This window comes from Amphibalanus amphitrite, unplaced genomic scaffold (genome assembly GCF_019059575.1).
Source record: "Amphibalanus amphitrite isolate SeventyFive unplaced genomic scaffold, NRLGWU_Aamphi_draft 000144F_arrow, whole genome shotgun sequence".
NCBI lineage: Eukaryota > Metazoa > Arthropoda > Thecostraca > Balanomorpha > Balanidae > Amphibalanus > Amphibalanus amphitrite.
Window position 1 is genome coordinate 7,255 of NW_024881639.1, and position 20,369 is coordinate 27,623.

Below are 20,369 nucleotides of genomic sequence, written 5' to 3' on the forward strand. Positions count from 1 at the left end.
AAGATTTGCGTGGACGAAGAAATGCGGACGAAGATTTGCGTAGACGAAGAAATGCGTGGACGAAAAAATGCTTGACGAAGAAATGCGCCGACGAAGAAATGCGGATACGAAGAAATGCGCTACGAATTTTTGCACCTACGAAGAAATGCGAGACGAAGTAATGCGACACGAATAAATGCGCCGACGAAGATTTGCGGACGAAGAAATGCGGACGAAATATTGCGCGACGAAGAAATGCCATACGAAGATTTGTCCGGTTACGGCATCGATTGGTTGAAATTGTTTAAGTTTTGCTGCAAATTGTTAACCTTTGATGTGATTAAATCCAAGGCCATCTCTTATCGGGGTTACATGAGCACAGTAAATACGTATTTAGCCGCTAATTCGAATTAGGAACGCATTACCGACTCATGTAGCCACCTGCTAGTACGAATCGGCGATCCGATCCGCGGTTACATGAGCAAAGCAAATACGTATCACGATCGGATTCACCGCTAATGCGAATCAGGAGCGTACTACCGACTCATGTATCCACCTGCTAATACGAATCGGCGGTCCGAACAAAATCCGCTGGGAAAGAGGCTTAGAAGCGAATAGGACCAAGATACGTATTACAGGAACTATTTCTTCGCAAAAAGAAACATTAAAATGCAAAATAATAGGTATTTTTTCATTTTCTTCCTTTGAAATAATATTTAAAAAAATATGTCGGTATTTTGTTAAGTTTTCAACAATAAATATAGTGAAAACCAAATAGTAAATATCCACATAATTTCAGTTGAAACATTTTTCTGACAGCACTACAGACGAATCAAGAGAGGCAATGGCCCAATGAGTCAAAGCAAGACAACTTTATGTTCAACTTTTTTTGTTAAGTTAATTGAGAATGTTTTGAGCAGATTAAATGCAAAAAAGACATAAGATAATAAATTTTTAATTTAGTCACCTCTATTGCTACGGAAGTGCGCCACATTTGTATGCTATTCCGTTTGTAATGCGCATCGGGCCGAGAGCCAAACTAGATCCGTTTGACGTCACTGATACGAATTTGCTCATGTAGTCGGTGCACTGAATGCGTTCTTGGGGAGCTGATTCGAATTAGCGTAGTGCGTATTTGGAACGGATCGCTCATGTAACCGAAACGTCCGAGGCACCGTCCGAGGCACACGATTCGGGCCGTATTTCACAAGAACTATTCTTTGCTGACTGGAAGCGTCAAAATGCAAAATACTAAGCATTTTTTTATTGGCTGCCTCGTAGAAAATAGCAAAAAAAATGTTGGTATTTTGGTTTAGTCTTTGCATGTGAAATAAAATGAATGAAATATTTTGATAGATAATTTTTTCTGACCACCCTGCTGTCGCTGCATGGCGAATCAGTGCCCACTGACTTAAAACAAGAAAACTTTGTTTTCATTTTTTGATTTCATGTTAGTTTTAAATGTTTTGAGCCTATCAAATGATACAAGTATTTAAAATTTAGCTCAGTCGTCCCGGTAAATGCCGCAACTGCGCCATGACTGTACGCTAATCCTATTCCGTTTGTGATGCGAATTACCGGCCGTCGAGGAGTCAGCCCGGGTGAGCCAAACAAGATCCGTTTGACGTAGATAAAACGAATTAGTCTCATGTAACCGGTGCCGTAGATCCGTTTGTGGGGAGCTGATGCGCATTAGCGTAGTGCGTATTTGGAACGGATCGCTCATGTAACCCCGGTATCTATATCAAATCCTTGTTTTTTCATACTTTTGCTGGGTACGTGGAAGTCAACATATATCGGTATTGCAAATATTAGCAGTAGTGCAAGTGCTGATGTCATCAGGCATCAACTCAGCATCAGTCTTGTGGTGGTTAGGTTACCTACTGTAAATTAGAGCCCTGTTTCACTATCCGAACAGCATGAGCTGCAGCCGCGCAGCGTGCTGGTGCGGTGTTTGTGGGCTTTCAAGACTAATTTGGCTTGACGCTTCAGCATTGCGAGGCTTCCAAGTTTGTGATGTTTCCATGGATACTCAACATGCTGACGCGTGCAGCGCACTGCTGCGCTCTGTCCTGAAGCACCACCTAGATATCACTGTAGTAGAAGCTATGATGTCACCAGTGCTGTGTTGATTGTGTTACCTATGTTTATTTCTATATCAATGTGTATTGAGCAGTTGTCTGTGTGTGGCCTTTCAATCTTTTTTTTGGTGTTGTCGCCTCATGTAAACATTAACAGTTTTGATTTGGCTTCCAAACATCTAGGCTCCCTGTTCAGGCCCAGACTATAAATGCAAAGCATGGTAGCATGGCTGATGAGCTTCACCAACCAGGGTGACAAATATGCACCAGCCACCAGCTGACATCAACCAGGCTGGAAATCTGCACCAGCCTAAAGGGGTTTCACCAAACACAGCTTATAAATCTTCCCACAAACTCATGAAACATTTGTTTTTATGGAGAAAATTGCAATGAGAGGGCAAGTTGCACTTGGCTAACCATTTATGTTTCAGATTAATGATTTCCATTGATAACTTTGTCAGAACAGCATATTTGCATGGCACCCAGTCAGTGCTGGAAATGAGGCCGCTTTCTGGTCCCGGCGTTTTATTCTCCGGGTGAGTTCGCCCCGTCTAGCGCTTAGCCTCTCGGGACCCTTTTAGAGCCGCGGTTGTTTTCGCCGCTCGGCCCATTCGAGATGCAAAGTTGATAGTCGCACGAAGTTTATTTGGGGCCTCTGAATATACGACTTCGAAATTAATCGATTCTACAAAACCTTTTACTTTAATTTATATGCATACATTTAACAGTAACTCCAGACTAGACTGGTTTGGCTGGCCCTAAATAAGCTTTGTGTGACTATTAACTTTGCATATCGACTAGGGCGAGCGGCGAAAACAACCACGACCCTGAGTGGGACCCGAAAGGTTAAACGCTGGACGGGATTAACCCGCGAGGAGAATAAAACGCCGGGACCAGAAAGCGGCCTCATTTCCAGCACTGCACCCAGTTAGAGCCTCCACCACTCCACTCTAAACCTGCACCGCTACCACACCACAATAAATCCGCGCGACACTGACACAGCACACCAGCTGTGTGTCTCTGTTGCACCAATGAGATTGTGTTGACACGAGATACCTTGCTTTGCAGTCTGGTCTGAGACTGACTAGGCTCATCACATTACCAATTAAATGACAGCCCAGCACGAGTCACTATCCCACTAAAAATTCATCGTATATTACATATTTCTGTGTATGCAATGTTGGACAAGCCACTTAAATCAAACACCCTCTTAGTACAAAGTAACACATTGAACTACCAGTCAGGATAGGTAGTAGGTACCTACTATTGCAAATTGATGCTCATGATATTAGAGTAGACCAGTATTCCATTCCAATGATCAGGAAGACTTGCTACAAATGACATGCACGATAGAGTGAAATAGATGCCCATGCTTTCATCAGTGTCACTTGATCTGTAGTGATTTGATAGCTAGTAGTGTTTAAACATGTTAATTCAATTTCTGCAATGTTTGCAGATGCTACAGTTTTCCTGAAGCCAAGGGAACAAGACAACATGACCACCCCAAAGAAGATAATTCTTCTTGCCTGTGGGTCCTTCAATCCACCAACCCATATGCATCTAAGGATATTTGGTAATGTCAATGAGTATTTGTGGCTTGGTTTGTAATATGACTAGCTGTCTTTTTCACTTTATTGTTTTCATATTTAAAATTGTTTTCTCCTAGGTCCCAGCAAAAGAATGCCTACATTTGTACCTACATAGTTTTTTTTTTCTCAAGTTAGATCTGGGGCCCTAGGATGAATAATTGGCTAAACGAGTGCTGTCAACCAATATATCACTTTCATCATTAATGTTGGTTATAAGCTGTTTAGTGTTCATGGTTATCTGATGCAGCAATGCCCAAACTTGTCTCTTCCAACAGAGATAGCCAGAGACTACCTTCATAGAATGGGCAAGTACCAAGTGGTGGCTGGACTCATGTCTCCAGTGCATGACTCCTATGGAAAGAAGGTAAGGTTTGGTTGGTCCTTCCTTAACTAGAAAAGATATACAGTCTTAGGGATTTTTCTTCATTGACATTAATCATTTGATAAGCACTAAGCAGTATCAGGCTACATTTTCATTGTTTCGTCAGCTTACAATATCATCATTCAATGACAAACGCTCAAACGGGGAATATGGGACGACTGACGCCGCGTTTACTGTTGCTTTGTTCCTGATCTTGGTGTCCTAACTCTAACGAATTCGATTGTAGCGCCCTTTTTCTGACCGCCGCAATGTCCGAATTCCAAGCGTTCCCGATTGCAACGTCCGAATTCTGACCGAAGTGTCTTAACTCTGATCATACCTTCCATCCGAACTCAACTGAACGCTCGAGCTCTGACCGTTTTCGCCAGTAGTGTACGAATAACATCCGCATTTGAACGTGGTGTCGAACCTCCGACCTTGGTGTCCGGATTCTAAACTAACTCCGACCTTATCCTACCATAGTATCCAACCGTGTCCGTCTGTGATGTCGTAACTCCTGCCTCATCGTACTATAGTATCTGACTGTGTCCGTCTGCAGTGCCCTTGTGCCTGCCTTATCCCACCAAAGTGTCCAGCCGTGTCATTGGTAGTGTACGGTCGCGGGCCGTGTCCGACCGTTGGGGTTGCGGCCGCAGGACCTGGCCTCGGCGTCGGACCGGTGCGAGATGGTGCGCCGCTCGCTGCAGACCTCCAACTGGATCCACCTCTCCGACTGGGAGTGCCGCCAGACCGGCTGGACGCCCACGCGGCAGGTGCTGCACCACCACCAGGTAAACGGAGCGTTCTCACAGCACCGCCGAGCGAAACTACGGGGAGCGTCAGTGATTGGAGTCAGTAGTATACCGCGACACACAGCTGCCTACCGAAAACAGATGGATAATTTCTCTTGTCGGGTGGATACATTTTCTGGCTTCTTTGAGTACTAATGCACAACAAATCATCAAATATTCTGCGACCTTGGCGGGCAGTGCAATGTGCATGTACCAACACGATGATGTGTATCCGCTGCCGTTACAGGAGCTGATCGACTCCATCGTGAACGGTAACCTGGACAACAGCACCAAGCGCCAGCGGACGGACGGCCTGTCCTGGGCGAGCGAGCTCGGCTCCGAGCAGCTGCACGTGAAACTGCTCTGCGGCGGCGACCTGCTCGAGTCGTTCGACAGACCCGGACTCTGGAAAGACGAGGATGTGAGTGATGCGGCGATGTCGGGAAACGCTGTTACTGGCACAGTAGCGCTGTCCTCAGTTCAGGGACGCTGTTACGGGTATTTGGATTTCCTAGCTTGATCGTAGGAACAGCAACATTCAACAGGATCGTTAAAATTATGAACTCGTCCGTAATGAATTACTCGGCTGTCATAATGGTTATCCAGGGAGCTGTTCGGTAGTAGCTTTTTATGATAACGAATAATTGTTCTTTCAATCATCGATGCAACTTACTCGAGTTGCTCGTTCCGTTATTCGAAAAGAACACAGTCTTTGCTTGGCCCTTGTGAACTGCTAACTGGTTTGTGAACTGGCACGTAACCGCCCATATAGTGTGTTTTGTAGACACTTTTGACAACAGCGACCAAACAATGCTCAGGTCTCGGCAGCAGTTGGTCATTTGCTGCCTTTCTATCTTCAGATCGAGGCGATTGTCGGCGGCTATGGCCTGGTGGTGATCACGAGGGAGGGCAGCAACCCTCTGAGGTTCATCTACGAGTCGGACGTCCTCACCCGACTGCAGGTACGTTTTGGGGGCTAGATTAATGACGGGTGCGGCTGAAGGAGCCGCCAACTGCAGCGGGTCACCCGCTGCATCTGCAAACCCGCTGCGGGTGTCAGTTCAAGACAGGTTTAATGACGCAACGTGTATGTATTTGTATTTGGTGGACGTCCTGAATAATGCTTTTGTTCTTATTACACTCGCCTTCCCTCCTGGTCATTGTATGATCCTAGCTAAATCTAGAACATGAATTCATTGAGCATTTCCTGGTAGAATGTTCAGCGGTGCTTGTGGTGAGAATTGACTTAACCCGCGCACCGACGGGGGGCGGATATCCGCCCCCCCCCCCTGAGGTTTTTCGCGAATAGCGGGAAAACCGCGGCGCTACGCGCCGCGAAATTTGGTATGACTATAACCTCATCAATTTTACACATGGTGTGCAAGTTTGAACCTCCTATCTTTTAAGGTCAGGTCACCAGGTCACTTTGAATGACCCAACCTCAAGTCACTTTTTTGCAACTTTGTCACCGTGCCAGAGCTACAGTAGATGTCGGAGGCCTTTGAAAGTCGCAGGATATTATTAGGTCATTAGTAGCTACAATTTGTATATCTCGGAATTTTGATATCGGTGACCTAAGGTCAGGTCAATTTCGCGACCTCCCCATTATAAGTCAATGGGGGAAAAATCAACTCCCTGTTTTTACCACTAAAACGGGTCGGAATGGCCCCATATACCATACATGACTTCATATACGATCAACCTTCACTACCTTGAGGTCTGTTTTGCTGTTGGGCAGCTGTGAGGTCATGTGACGTCATCAAAGGTCACCAAAGGTTTTTGGCCAATAACTCCGTACAGGAACAAGATACAGACGCGTTGATGGTCTCATTGTGTTCAGCTCGTCAAGACGCATCGAATGATATACATGATGACCTCGAGGTCACGTGACCTGAGGTCAACCTTTGACCTTGACCTTTCGAGGTCAACATATATATCATTCGATGCGGATTGACGAGAGGATCACGATGATGCCCTTAGTTTGTTCCCATCTTGACTAATTCGAAAGTTATTCGAGAAAAACTCTCCATATCTAGCGCCGCCATTTTGACTTTTTCGACCCCTGTGACGTCATCTTTGACCTGACCTGAAAATGACCTTAGTAAAAATTGTAGATCTTGGCCGTGCGTATCCGATGCCGTTTACCGCTTGTCGCTATCTTGCTTCGTTCTCGAGATCTCAGAGGGGCGGTCATCCGCCCCCCCCCCCCCGTCGGTGCGAAGTTGGCGCAGACCCCCGTCGGTGCGCGGGTTAATATTGATGTTATTTGTCAGCTTTGAGCAATTAACGTAGATAATATCTCTCCTGTTTCCAGCACAACAGAGGGTAACCGTGTGGATATCTCCTAGTCTGTCCTGGTGACTAAGGGTACATTTTCTCCGCTGCCCCCAGCGCAACATCGAACTGGTAACCGAGTGGATATCTCCTCTGTCCTGGTGACTAAGTGTACATTTTCTCCGCTGCCCCCAGCGCAACATCGAACTGGTGACCGAGTGGATCGCCAACGAGGTGAGCTCGTCGCGGATCCGCCGCGCGCTGGGCCGGTGTGAGAGCGTCAAGTACCTGATGCCCGACCCGGTCATCAACTATGTACACCAGCGTGGCCTGTACGGGGCCAGCAGGTGAGCGGCGGGGGCGGCGGGGAAGTCATGGAGAGAGACTGCAGTTAGCAGCTGAGGCGTGCTTTTGGGGTACTAAAGCGAGGGTTGTTGTGTTTGTCGCTTTTTTAATTGATCACTGCAATCGAATTATTAAAAGAGTGATAGGCCTGTTCCATTGTCATTTGTGGAAGCAAGCTGCATTTGAACGTTGGCTATTTCTATAGTTTTCACCTTAGGTTTAACGTTAAAGTGTGCGCTTCATATTAAATTGTTACTGATTGAAGTTACCTAGCATTTTTTGGTAACCTCATAGAAAAATATGTCATGATATGCCAATCAAGTGTGCCGTCACCTTGATCTGCATCGTATCTGGGGGCACCACCTGTGTCGCGCCTGCCCCTCCCTGCTCCCGTACTGTGCTGACTGAGTCTGGCTCTGTCTGCCCCTGCGGCCGCCGTGGACGCGCAGTGAGTACGTGCGGCCTCTGTCGCTGCTGCTGGTGCCCGGTATGCCACCCTCGTTCCTCACCCCGTCACCGTGCGATGTGGACATGACCTACTGCGAGTCGCGGCCGACCGTCACTCTGACCACCCCCGGCACCACTCCAGACGACCGCTCGCAGCCGGCGTGCGAAACGGCACAGCCGACATCTGCACAGACGCCGCGGACGACCCCGCCGTCGGAAAACGTGCGCGGCCGGACCTGGAAGCGAGCCGGCGAAAAGAAGCCCGGCTCTAGCCGCCGCGTGCGCCCCGAGCCTGCAGCCAAGGTGAGCGTCGCGGCCGACGGGCTGCCGGAGGGGGAGGGCGGTCGGGGGCCTTCGGAGACGGCGGTGGACACGTTCAGACAATGCGCAGATGACGGGGAGGGTGATGGGCCGCGGCAGTCCGAGGAAGGTGACTGTGAAACGAACGGAGACGGTGACCAGCCGGGTCCTCACGAGTCTCGGGATGGCGACATAGCGGCCCAGAGGGAGGGAGACTGTGAACGGGGCTTGGACGGGCAGCAGCCTCGCGCGTCACCGAGTGAGGATACTACTGATCGAGGCACCTCCGAGCCGAACCAGGTGGACCGTGCTGGTGTGGACGGACGGGGCTGCGACGGCGACCCGAACGGGACCGACTCCGAGCCGGTGCCGGCCTCGGAGAGGGACACCACCGACCGTGGGGGCTGCGAGCAGCCGCCGACTAATACAGAAACCGAGAGGGTCGGAAAGGTCGAGCCGCCGCCACCTCTTCCTGAAAGAATCGTGCAGATGAACTGCACGTCACTGCCTGATATCAACACTAACTCCAATGACGAGCTGGGCGGTGACGACAATCCGCCGCCGCCGTCGCCGCCTTCCCCGTCTATAAGCGCGGACCAGGGACGCTCCCAGACGAGTTCTGCAGGCGAGCCTCCTTCCGCCAGTGGCGCCCCCGGTCCGGTCGGCCCGGAGAAGGGTCCGTATCCGGACGGGGAGCTGATCCGGATCGAGGTGCGGGAGGACGGTATCGTCGTGATCGGCGGCCGAGAGACGTATCTCTGACAGAGCCGGCCGACGGGCGCGCCGCTGTCAGCGCACCAGATGGCCTGGTGGACGCAGGGGGCGCGGCCGAAAGAGAGGGCTCAACAGACGACACGGCAAACAGAGACGGAACAACACAGGCCAATGCGCACAGATACGGCACAACAAACTCAACTGCCGGCAAAGACGGTACGGCAGGCGCCACGGCCGACAGAGACGGCACAACAAACGTCACAGCGGTCAGAGAAGGCACAGCAGACGTCACAGCGGAAAGAGAAGGCACGAAAGGCACCGCGGCGGGCAGAGACGGCACAGCAGACCTCGCGGCCGACTGAGACGGCACAGCGGGCAGGGAAGGCAGAGCAGACTACACGGCCGGCTGATGTGGCTCGCGGGAGAAAGACTTCTCGCCGCTCGAATGAGCGCACCCCTGTATATGTCTAAATATGACCCATTACCTGTGCTCCACCGATTGGTAATATTTATGGCGCTGAAGTTGTATTGTGATTTCCCCTGCTTATGTGCTTCTGTAGTGTGCCAAACGGTCGAGGCCTTCCGTAGAATAGGTACAAAGAACGCAGCTGCAGCCAAGCTGCCAAGTTATAAGCTTTCTTATGGAAAATGCGTAGTTTTTAAAGGATTCGCTTCGATAGTGAATCGATAAGATCGATATGAAGTAACTTTTGGATGGAATTGTTTTCTTATCCATCCTCATTGTTAAGTTACACGCTCATTTATTTACCTCATCTCCAGTTTCTCTATTGGTTTCTACTTTCTGATAAGCACATTCAGCTATCTTTACCTGCATTTCAGCATATGCGTAAAATTGTTTATCCACAGCTTGGCTCATGACGTACTGTGAGACAATCATATCCAGCATGATACGGGTTTAATGGCCGGTAAATTGATTGGCTGACATCTTCTGATTGATGTACTAACCTGCGGACTGGTCGTAGCTAGCGCCACCTGCTTGTTGTGTCTGTGTATGATTGTACATACTCGTAATATGTACGATGGCCTCGAGCCTGCAATATGCAATGCTCGGTCTGCGTTTCCGACCCTGCACGCCGCCTATGAAGTTCTAGGGGCACGTAGTCCCCACTTTTGACATTTGTAGATTTCATGTTTGACATATGAGGTAGCTTTATACGCGATGATCGTTGAAAGGCTATGGATATGGGAGGGATATGGGATAGTGGCGTATTGAGCTCTGAAAGCTGGGTATTGCAAGCCACGTGAAGGATACCTGTAAGGGTTGTCTGGAACTAATTAAAGGTGCCAAATATGTGTCAAAACGTTCAGTGGATCCTCGTTGAGCTTCGCTTGGTGGTAAATGTGCAAAGGGTGTGGCTACACGGAAGTTGGAAACGTTTTTTTTTTCTTTTCTTATTTTATTATGAAGGCTGAGTTTCGATTTTCGGCTCTCAATGAAGTTCGACACGGCATTAACGTTACTCTACCTGCGATAATTCATACGCACGGGTGGCCCAAAAAAAAAAACGTTCCGAACTTTGGAGGCCTATATCTCAGGTTCGAGGTCAAATAACGAGCCAAAATTTTCATCAAGGGTGCGTCACTTCTTGGCGCATTGGTATGCCAAATTATAACACTGTACAGGGACCCGCAGTTGCTACTGTACACATATATTACCAATTTAGAATTGCGCTATTATTTGGTAAGTGCTGGCCATTGGAGAAAGGAAATGTAGCGCAAAGTATGGAGGAATAACACATGTTTGCTCCTAGCACGTATGTTTTGTATAATTCCTCTTACCGCAACAGATATTCTTCCAAAACTACAATCGTGCTATTTTTCCGCGCCGGTTGCCTCCCCAGAGCCCGTCCTTGGTATCGCCTATAGCTTCCATTCCCGCTACGTGAATGAAAGTCACGTGACTACTACAGGTTTGCGCTCAGTACTAACACACCTAGCCCGAGGGCCGGTCCGTAGCGGGGAGGGGTAGAACGCCTGAGCTCCAGCGCAGTGGAGGTGGTGGTGGCCCGTATCATAAAGAGGCAACCGTAAGCAGAACTACAATTGCCGCAGTATAAGATTATGATCAAGTTTTCTTTAAATGTATTGATTGACAAGAAAGTGCAATGTTTATCCGATATAATAAAACGGTGTGCAAAGCCTTGGAAGAACTATAAAACATATTCAGCAACGTATAAATTTCTGATACAGGCCATGACCTTTCACCTTGCCTCCGGGAAGGACCGCTCAGGAAGCCACATACCGAACGAATCGAGGCCTCGCAGCGCGGCGGCAGAGGAGGTGGATAAACCATCGCCAGATCTTTCGATTACTTATGTTTCCAGAAGAAGGAGGGGGGGGGTGGAGGGGGGCTATTTTCAACCCACTCACCAATCCTTTCCTTATTAAGTTATAGCTTACCGAAAAATGAAACACAATGGTGGCCGTCACGAGATGTAGCGAAGAGTGCCTCAGCCACACCGGTTTTGAGTAAACTTTAAGCATTCGAATTCAGGCCAGTGATCCTGAAGCATTATTTTATTTTTGTCGTGCATAAGCTGGGATGACGTGGTCCAAGTTAATTGTGAAGAAACGGTTTTAGTTTCAGAACGTTTATGAGGCTAGTCGCGCCAAATAGTATACGTTTGTTGTAAAATGTCAAATAGAATGTTGACGTGCTATCCAGATGATGGAATTTATTTGACACAAGAAGTCAAAAAGTGGCATCGTTAGTCATCCTGCATACCTATAAATCGATTCGTCACCTTGGTTCGAGCTCAATAGTTCTTTTCGCGGATGATCGGTTTCGTTTTCTTTTATTTGGGGGGGGGGGGACAGTTTATGAGCCAGTAACCACCCTCTCCAGCCCCCCCCCCCAAACAACCATTGTTGACAAATACTGTGATGGCCTAAAAAAAAATGCCCTCAATTGTGTAACGTAGGGAAGAATGAGGTAAGTTGAGCCGCTTTTGTTTTTCGTAAGCTACAGGCTAACTTACTGATCATTTTTATGCGTTTACGAGTTGGACGGACAGAGTAGACATTGCGCATGTAATGGTGGCCAGAAATGTTTCATACCGCTTATTTTTGTACTGAAAGGCTACGTCAAAAATCATCTTGCACGTTGCTCATCTTACCCCATGGGCGGGGTAAGTTGAGACACGTCGTGGGGAAAGTTGAGCATGGATGGAAAAAGCGAACCTCTTCTTTTCCCGGGCGCGGCGAAGAGTGGGCTCTTTTATTTACTCCATGGCATACATACTTATGGCAAAGTTTTTTCCTCCATCAAAAAGTGACTGTTTTAAGCCTTCCAATAACTCGTTAATTTTCTATCACGAAAGAAATCATTTTATCCTTCAGATAATCTGCAAATCACTTACAACTTGTGTAATCAACAAAGAAAAACAATTTCCTACCATTTTTATTCAGCAGATACAAGCGCAGCTCAGTTTGGTTTTCGACAGCGGAGACAACAATGGCTTATCCGGCTCATCTTCCCCCAGGTGAAAATGGCTCATCTTGCCCGACCCGTGGCCATTTTCGATTAATGACACCCGCTAAGGAAAATAACCATGCACCGCAGATAACAACCATCTCATTTTAAAGGCAAAACATGTCTTAGTTATCAGGGGCGATACCACATGTTACCGGGTGCTGAGCGTGAGAACGTTGCCGTCTCACGTGAAAGACTACAGCATCGTAAGCGAACGGCACATGGAAGCTCGAGTCAATCAGCGCCATAGGAGCTGAGAAACATGGGGTGGCTAAACTTGCCCCTTGGCTCATCTATACCTCACTTTCCCCTATTTGGGGCTCGCAACCTTGATTCGTTAGAGTTATTTGTCTGTTCATTATAAAAGCTGTCAAATTTGCCGTATCATTAAACTTTTATTGAGTTTGTATTTCACACTTATCTAAAATGAACAATTTTGTCACTGGCTTCTTTTATGAATGGAATTGGATGGTCGCATGAATGAACGAATGAATAGCTCCATTTGAGCATCAGCTGAAATCAATCCTAAAATTTAATCTACAAGTCTGCAACGAAAAGGTTTAAAAACCAGTGCAAGTTAGGTGCAGTTTCTAATCTATGCCGTTTTTGATTAAGTGTCTCATAGTTCAATTAATCTTGTGCCGCTTCTCTCACGATTCATTTTTTGTGTTGCTTACATTGTTCAAGAAGTTATATTATTCGAGCTCGTTGGTCTTAAAAACTGCTATCGAAGTAAATTAAAGTGTTTCGGGCTTCGGCACTTAAAAAGCAATCGATATTTAACCCTCACCTCTTTAGGCATTTCTTTTCAGCGTCTTACATGTAGCGGAGGGGCGTAGAAACCCTCAGCCATTCGGCCCTTGATAAAAAGAGCCAGAGCTTCGCTGAAAAATAAAAAAGAGCGTGCTGCTCGTGACGAGAGAAATCCGATGATTTGAGGGTTCTGGTCATCGCTGACGAGAAAAAGCCAATTTTTTTATGTCCTGGTCAATGCTGAGATCCTAGGTCACTGGTTGACCTCCCAGATCAGGTTAATAACCCAAAAGCACGGAACATTGGGTCCTGCTAGGATTTCTACAAGTGAAGTTTGCTGGGACTTGGCTTGCTTCTGACTCCGAATTTGCACTTGCATTGATCAAAGATGATGTATCAAAGCATTTGGGGTAGGACGGGTCACGCCAGATCACCCATTAGGCGTCCTGCCGGCTATATCGAATGTTAACCAGCACTTACAGCCTTGCAACATATTGCATAGGCACTATAACTGATACTTAAGTATGCCTAGTTTTCAAATGCTAAAATGGGTGCTAAATTTCAAACCAACACTTCCTAAAAACCACAGTAAAAAGGTGTAAATTTAAGGAAGTTAACCGAGATCATTTCAAGTAAATGACCTTAACCTGAGTTTCACGTGACCTTGGCACCCAAAACAATTAATGAGACAAAAATTAGATATTATATTTCACATGTTGTCACGTCCCTAATCACGTGAAAAGACTATGGAAACACACAGAAGATGTGCGCTGACTTTCAATTACTATTCTGGCCTGACATGATCTTGAGAAAAATAATCACAGGTTAAAGGTAATTTGGTTCAGGGATTTAAAATTCTCAGACAAGATGCAAAAATGATAAGGGCTATTTAATTTTCCGGGAAGTTGTAAAATTGATTAACTCCAGGGCACCAAAGACTCGTCGCAATCCTTCGCTTTGCCGCGATTTATTGGTGTAAAACAGCGGGCGCGGTCTACTTACCTCTACTTATATGTGTGGTGAGGGCTAATATTCATTTTATCTGTGTTGATGAATGTGCAACAATTTCTATATGAACTGAGACCAGTCCATATGAGTACGTTTTTCTCACGGACAATGACAATATAAAAAACAATGCGAATAAAACCAAACGTTTCGGCAACAACGTGCCTTCGTCAGTGGAGAAAAATAAGTGTATAGGTTTAACATCGATGAGAACTAAATGCGGCACCGTCTCGGTCTGGCCAGCCGGGTTGCCGATAAAATACACAAATGTTTATAAGCTTCCATGATGTGCTTAAAAAACTGCTGAAAATATATCTTTAAAAAAATAAAGATAACTACTTCATCGATGTTATCGAAAGAAAACATGTATGCCTAATTACTCATTTCTTGCCACTGACGGAGGCACTTTTTTGTGCGAAACGTCTGGTTTTATTCGTATTGTTATATTGTTATTGTATTGTCATTCCCTGTGAGAAAAAAGGATAACTCTTCAGTTAGTAACCATAACAGCGAAACGGCTTATTGTAACACAATTCACTGTGTATACGAAACCTACAAGTCCCTAAAATAATTCTATTTACAACTTTTAAAAAGATACAGCTTATACAGCTTGGGCATACAATTTTTTCTGCATTAAGATAATATTAATTTATCTCCACAGAATATGGTAAATTAGTGCTGCTGAAGTTCGCTTTCGAAGCGTCTCCTCCAGACATTCCACAGCTCTCGTGCCATTTTGGATCACGGAACATGGCTGGGCGCAGGACACGTCAGGTCGTCTGCGAGCTTGGACGGACCACGTGACCACCTCCTCCACTCCCCCTCACTCCCGTCCCCTTCCCCAGCAGGGCGTCCGATCTAACCGCGCCCCAGGCAGTCGGCTCGGTCCGACCCTCCCCATGGTCGAGCCACGGCCCGGTGCCGCCTGAGTTTGTGTCGGGTGCAAAACTGGAGCAGTAACTAGCGCCGGAACTAGTAGTCAGCACGACCATCGTCAGATGGCAGGAGTGAATGGAATAAGCGGTTCCAGGTTTCAGAAGGAATGGGGCAGGAAAAAGCGCTGAAAACAATGTTTTGCTGATATAGCCATAAAAAGTTCACTGAATTAGGAGAGCAGCACATCAGTTTAAAGCCCTTCAGATGGTGGTTTTAATAAGCACACAATCATTTCCCAATTCGCCTCCAACGGTGTCACAGGCAAAGAATACGCTGAAATACTAGTGTGTACAGAAGCAACTGCGGGTCCCTGTACCATCATTTTCAAGCCAGCCATCTTATGTTGAATTAAGTAAGACGTTTTTGATTTTTTTGCCGATGTTGAACGGTAGTGATGATTGGCTTAGACGTACCAAGTGAGAAAAAATGGAAAAATAGAACACGTGAATGAAACCAGCAAGTGTGTTGTTAGTTTAAATATTTTTGTCCCACTTATGTACCAAATATTCAAATACTGAGCAAAATAGTGTTAATGGATGCCATTCGTTTTAACAAGTCCTGTTTCGAGCAGACGGAGTGGCACGGTGCATGGGTTACTGCTGATCGCCCTCCCTTCAAGAAGATCAAACAGTAAATCGACCGAATAAGGAAAAAAGGCTAGCGGGAATGTGTCACCCTGAGGCCTGAACCATCAATGAGACTACATAGTTGCCAGTAGCAGTCATGGCTGCAGGCTGTGGTGCCGAGATGGAAGTGGCCCGTTCACTCACATTTTTTATTAAACATCGAGCAAAAAAGTAACTTTTACATGGCATGCTAGAAACACAAACCGTTTAAAAAGTAATTGACCGAATAACATAAAAATCATACCATTTACTGAAAATGCATGCCGCATTGACTATTGGAAGTTTCAATGTTGTGTCTACATCACTTTCTGAGAAACATTGATTTAAAGTTGGGAACGTTTTTTTCTGGGCCACCCGGTATATTAAAGAAGTAATTTTCTCGAGACTGATGAAGGCCAAGCATAACTTCTCAGCTGGACGCTGGTACTTCCATTGACCAAAAAGGTGGCTCTTTCGGGCATGCTGAAAGCTGCTTCATAAGGCTAGATAATAAAAATGCCTACCGTTTAGCCATTACTAAACCATTTCTTTGTGCTACAATGTGTGGTTTTGCGTGGGTTTGAGTGGAGTGTTGCTTTGCTGATTCGTTAAACCTGCTGTGATACTTGAACTAATGAACTATCCATTTCCTATCCAGGGCTGTTGTGCGATGTATTTTTACGTTCTGCGTACAAAGAATGCCTGTCTTTCTCTCATCGTTCGATTAAGTTGAAATCATCACTTTGCTTGTGCTGTTTAGGTTTTCTGAAAGTGTTCGCTGTGCTATGTGTACCACCGCACTTGTTGCCACCTACAAATGACTGTCTGCGACATATGTATTCATCTTTCGCTGGCATGTTCTGATCTGGTACTAGTTATTGGTCTCAAGATAAGGGTTCCAGCCACCAGTAATTTGGGATACAGTGAAACGTGAATATCCATTGTCCCTAGCTGTCAGACCGGCCACCTGGCTGTCAGACTCAGCTGTCAGAGCGACTCAGCTCTCAGCTGTCAGGGCGACTCAGCTCTCAGCTGTCAGGGCGACTCAGCTCTCAGCTGTCAGGGCGACTCAGCTCTCAGCTGTCAGGGCGACTCAGCTCTCAGCTGGCAGACCGAGTGAACGCAACCGCTCTCAGTTGGGGCGAGCGTCGCTACTGGTCGCTGGAACCCTTATCCTGAGAACGTACCTTACGGTAGCTGTTGAGGAAGTGGAAATATCTCAAAGCCTTACCAAGTGCACCTTCTTTACGTGCGGCATGCAAGATGAGGTCGTGGATCGTGGTGTCGCGTGGCACGTGATGAAAGGCCTGAATGCGTTGAGGTGATGCTCTCGAGGCAATACGAACCGCATTCATTTCCGTTCATCCTGTGTTTTTCTGCCGCTATAGCTTAGCTGTGGTGTTCATCAATTATGCTAATTTTATCGTCTATTTCGCCTTTCTTCATATTATCATCCTTGCCCCATGCTTCTTGTTCCTGTGCTGCGACTCTAATCATGTGCTGGTGCAATTAGAGACGATGATCTCGTCATGGGTGATTCCGACCGTGACTGGTTGGATATACTGCATGATACCGTGGACTGGACAGGTCGTGGGGAAGTATAAACCTACGCACAGTTTTTGCACTTTTTGCATCATACTAATATATTCGTGACCTCGCCTTAGGTGTTAACTAATGTAGGGGTTTTGTGAGACATGAGCGTACTGTATGGAAATGTATCGGCCGAGCCCGTAGAGGGATTTGTATCTGTAGAAATTCGTTTCCGGTTTTAAACGCACAGTTACTGGACATATAGTAACTACATGATAGTTGTCTTAGTGCTGTGTTAGGTAGTGAAATTAGGACCATTAGCACTGTAGTGTAGGTACTGCATTCCCTAGCTAAGCCCTGCTGGTACCAGTGTTGTACTGTCTGGATTGTGGGAGTGCCAAACCGCAAGTAAGTGCCAAATACAAATACGAATTGCCGATTGTGGTGTTTGTTTGGACAGGTTTTGCAGTTGCTAACATTGCACTCATCTCAAACGGTCTCCTTATCTGTTTTGTTTTGTGCTACCAAGGTCGCCTTCTTTTTTACGTTGCTTATTTCCCTGTCATCCGTGACGTGTCATGTTATTCCCTGTCCTGTCCTGTCAATGTCCAGCTTTGTGTTAACCAGCCCTGTCTTTCCCTGCCCATCTTTTCTCTGTTCTTCCTCTACGCCGACGTACTATGTTCTGTTCTGCCCGTTATGTCCTCCCTTGTTCAGTTAATTTATTTTTAGCCCCCATCCCGTCCTCGCCACCATAAGCTCTACTAACTCGTCTTCAGGTCAATTCGTCTGCGGTGCCCGTTCGGCATGGACCTATCGGTCGCTGCGTTCAGATAGTCCTCTCTTTCCCTCGCTCTCAGTTGTGCTACGTAGATACATTTCTCCGCTGGCTGCCCTCCCCCTTCCGGTATGCAATGTAAGATGGCTTGCTCTCCTGTGATTTCCGTCAGACTGTAGTATTACGTAGTTCTGTAACATCGATGTCCGCCTGACTGATCTGTATGTATGTCCCGCCCTCTCTCAGGTCCCGCGCTCTGTGCCTCGTCCCGTAGTGTGCCTCAGTCGGTGTCTCGTGCTGTGCCTCGTACTGCCTCCCCCGGCTGACCGGCTGTGTCGGCTGGTTCGCAGGCGGCGCCGGCCTGGAGCGAGGCGCCGTCGCCGGTGCCGGCCGCCGGCCGCCTGAAGGGGTGCGCCTCGTGTCCCGGCTGCCTGACCTGTGTGCCCGGCTCGGCGCGCCCCGTCAGTCGCCGCGACTATGTGTAGGCCGCCGCCCGCATGGTCGGCCGACCGCCGCTCGACCCTCCCGACGACCCGCGCCCCTCTGCATTCTGTAGCGCCGCCTGCTGCTGCACGAACGGTTAGTGTCCGCCGCTGTAACGGACCGCGTTCCCACACAGCTCTCCTGCTTCTCCACTGGGTCGGCGCGGAGCTCACGGCGACACGCAGCGCGCACGAATGACGTGCGAGCGTTTGCGACTCGGTAGCGGCGCGTCCGGAATCTGCGGAACCGCTGAACCGCCGTCCGTGCGGGCGGCTGGCCCCGTGTCGGACCTGTCCTGCCGTCTCCGGCCGACTTTCGCTGGTGCACGCTGCACGGCCGGCGGGGTGTCCGGCCCGTGCCGTGCTGAAAGTGAGAGCGGGCGAGCCGGCCAACGGCTGCCGATCGGCAGATCGGGAGGGGTCGACAGGACCGGGCGCACCTGCGCCGTCCAACAGGAATGACGGCGCGGCTCTCACCGGCGGGCGGCCGGCTCTGCGGCGCGCTGCTGCTGCCGGCCGGGCTGCCCGGCTGCGGAGGGCGGGTAGGGCGCGCCCCTCGCAGGGTTGGTCAGAGGGCCGGTATGCGTGCCGTGCAGCGTGACAACCGGTCTGGTGAGATCTCCGCGGCGTGTTTGAGCATATGCACGACGCGCGCGCCTCGGCTGCACACCTGACGTAACTGACCGCGCAGGACACCCGCGTCACCGTCCGCGCCGCGGCGTCTGGGCAAGGAGGCTGGCGGGGAGCGGGACCCGTTAGACGCTGTACCTCTGACGGAGTGCCGGCGACGGAGGGCCTGTGGCTCAGCTCAGGGTAGTACCGAAATGGTAGAGGATGATGGGTGGTTGGTGGAGTGGACAGCGCGGCAGACTGGCGTGAAGTGGCGGAAACATCGGGAGTGGGTCGATAGGGTGGATAGATAGTTGCGTCGCTGAACGTTTCGAGTCAGGTAGGCTAAGGTGTGCTGTTTCGACGAACGACTCCCGTTACCCAGCGGTGACATGTAGCGCTCGGCTGCCGCCCAGCTTCCAGTGAAATTGTCCGTCCGCCACTCGGCTCTCAGTGTTGCTTCTGCCTCCCCTACTTTACACTCGCGTCTCACGTGGTAATGCTCGTATCTCTGCTTTCTACATATTCCTACGGTATCCGTGTCCACACTCAGGCTTTTTACTTCATGTTTTGCCTCGCTTACTCCCTCTCAGGACTAGATCGGCTTTTTATGCTTTAGGCTCCGATTCTTCAGTAGTAGGTACTTAAATCACGTGCAATATAGGGACGAGCTAACGGATTCGCAGGATCTGATCAGGGGCTGTAATAGGGTTGGCGGATGTGTCATGAAAATCCTGTGCTTTGTTCAAGCCTTGGATTTTCACGTAGTCGTGTATAGTACTTCAGCGAAATGTGATAATCGAGCTTATATTTTTGTCGGCTGCGGTTTTAGAACAAAGTATTGCGGGAGGAGGTCTCTGTACGAACACAGTGCAAAGCTGACGGAGTTGAATACATACACGCACGAACGTTCGAGTTTCTTGAGTATTGCAGCATCTCTGAGGTTTGCATCCTGCTGGCGGATGGTGTTGTGCAACTCATAAATACGGCCGCGCACGGACGTCGCTGTGGTCACTATGTGGTGGATGGACGGGCCATCGTCCGCGGATCGGAGGCATTTTCTTTGGGTCACGACTGCGGCCGCGCGCCGGGGATGGCTCATGACAGAAACGCGATCCTCAGGTCTGTGTAACTCATCAGCAATGCTGGGGAGAAACTCTGGCTGACATCCGCTATCTGCGCCCGTAAATGGCATGACGGGTTTGCCCCGGGGCTTTTGCCGTTAGAAACTCGACGCTTGTTGAGGGATTAGTCCGTCCAACGATTTACGTTCGTACCTCGAGACGCGGTAATCAAA

The 20,369-nt window shown here is 48.3% G+C and overlaps 1 protein-coding gene across 11 annotated transcripts; it reads left to right on the forward strand.

Annotated features, from left to right (window-relative positions):
- The first annotated feature begins 975 nt into the window (after positions 1 to 975).
- LOC122382629 (nicotinamide/nicotinic acid mononucleotide adenylyltransferase 3-like) lies at positions 976 to 19,981 on the forward strand. Of its 11 annotated transcripts, none has more exons than XM_043368201.1 (9): positions 976 to 991; positions 3,517 to 3,633; positions 3,925 to 4,013; positions 4,667 to 4,801; positions 5,049 to 5,222; positions 5,662 to 5,763; positions 7,271 to 7,422; positions 8,010 to 8,170; positions 18,332 to 19,981. In XM_043368201.1, exons 2-8 carry the CDS (start codon positions 3,555 to 3,557, stop codon positions 8,137 to 8,139), a joined length of 861 nt encoding a protein of 286 aa, XP_043224136.1. In that variant the 5' UTR covers positions 976 to 991; positions 3,517 to 3,554; the 3' UTR covers positions 8,140 to 8,170; positions 18,332 to 19,981. The 11 variants fall into 11 exon arrangements, with proteins under 11 accessions (XP_043224136.1, XP_043224142.1, XP_043224143.1 ...); XM_043368207.1 differs by having other exon boundaries at positions 983 to 1,059; XM_043368208.1 differs by having other exon boundaries at positions 983 to 1,033.
- The last annotated feature ends 388 nt before the right edge of the window (positions 19,982 to 20,369 follow it).

Coding starts and splice junctions, on each gene's coding strand:
- LOC122382629 (XM_043368202.1), top strand. CDS start 1,547: ATGCGAATTACCGGCCGTCGAGGAGTCAGCCCGG. Junction 1,581..3,516: donor CCGTCGAGGAGTCAGCCCGG/GTGAGCCAAACA, acceptor CAATGTTTGCAG/ATGCTACAGTTTTCCTGAAG. Junction 5,223..5,661: donor GACTCTGGAAAGACGAGGAT/GTGAGTGATGCG, acceptor TTCTATCTTCAG/ATCGAGGCGATTGTCGGCGG.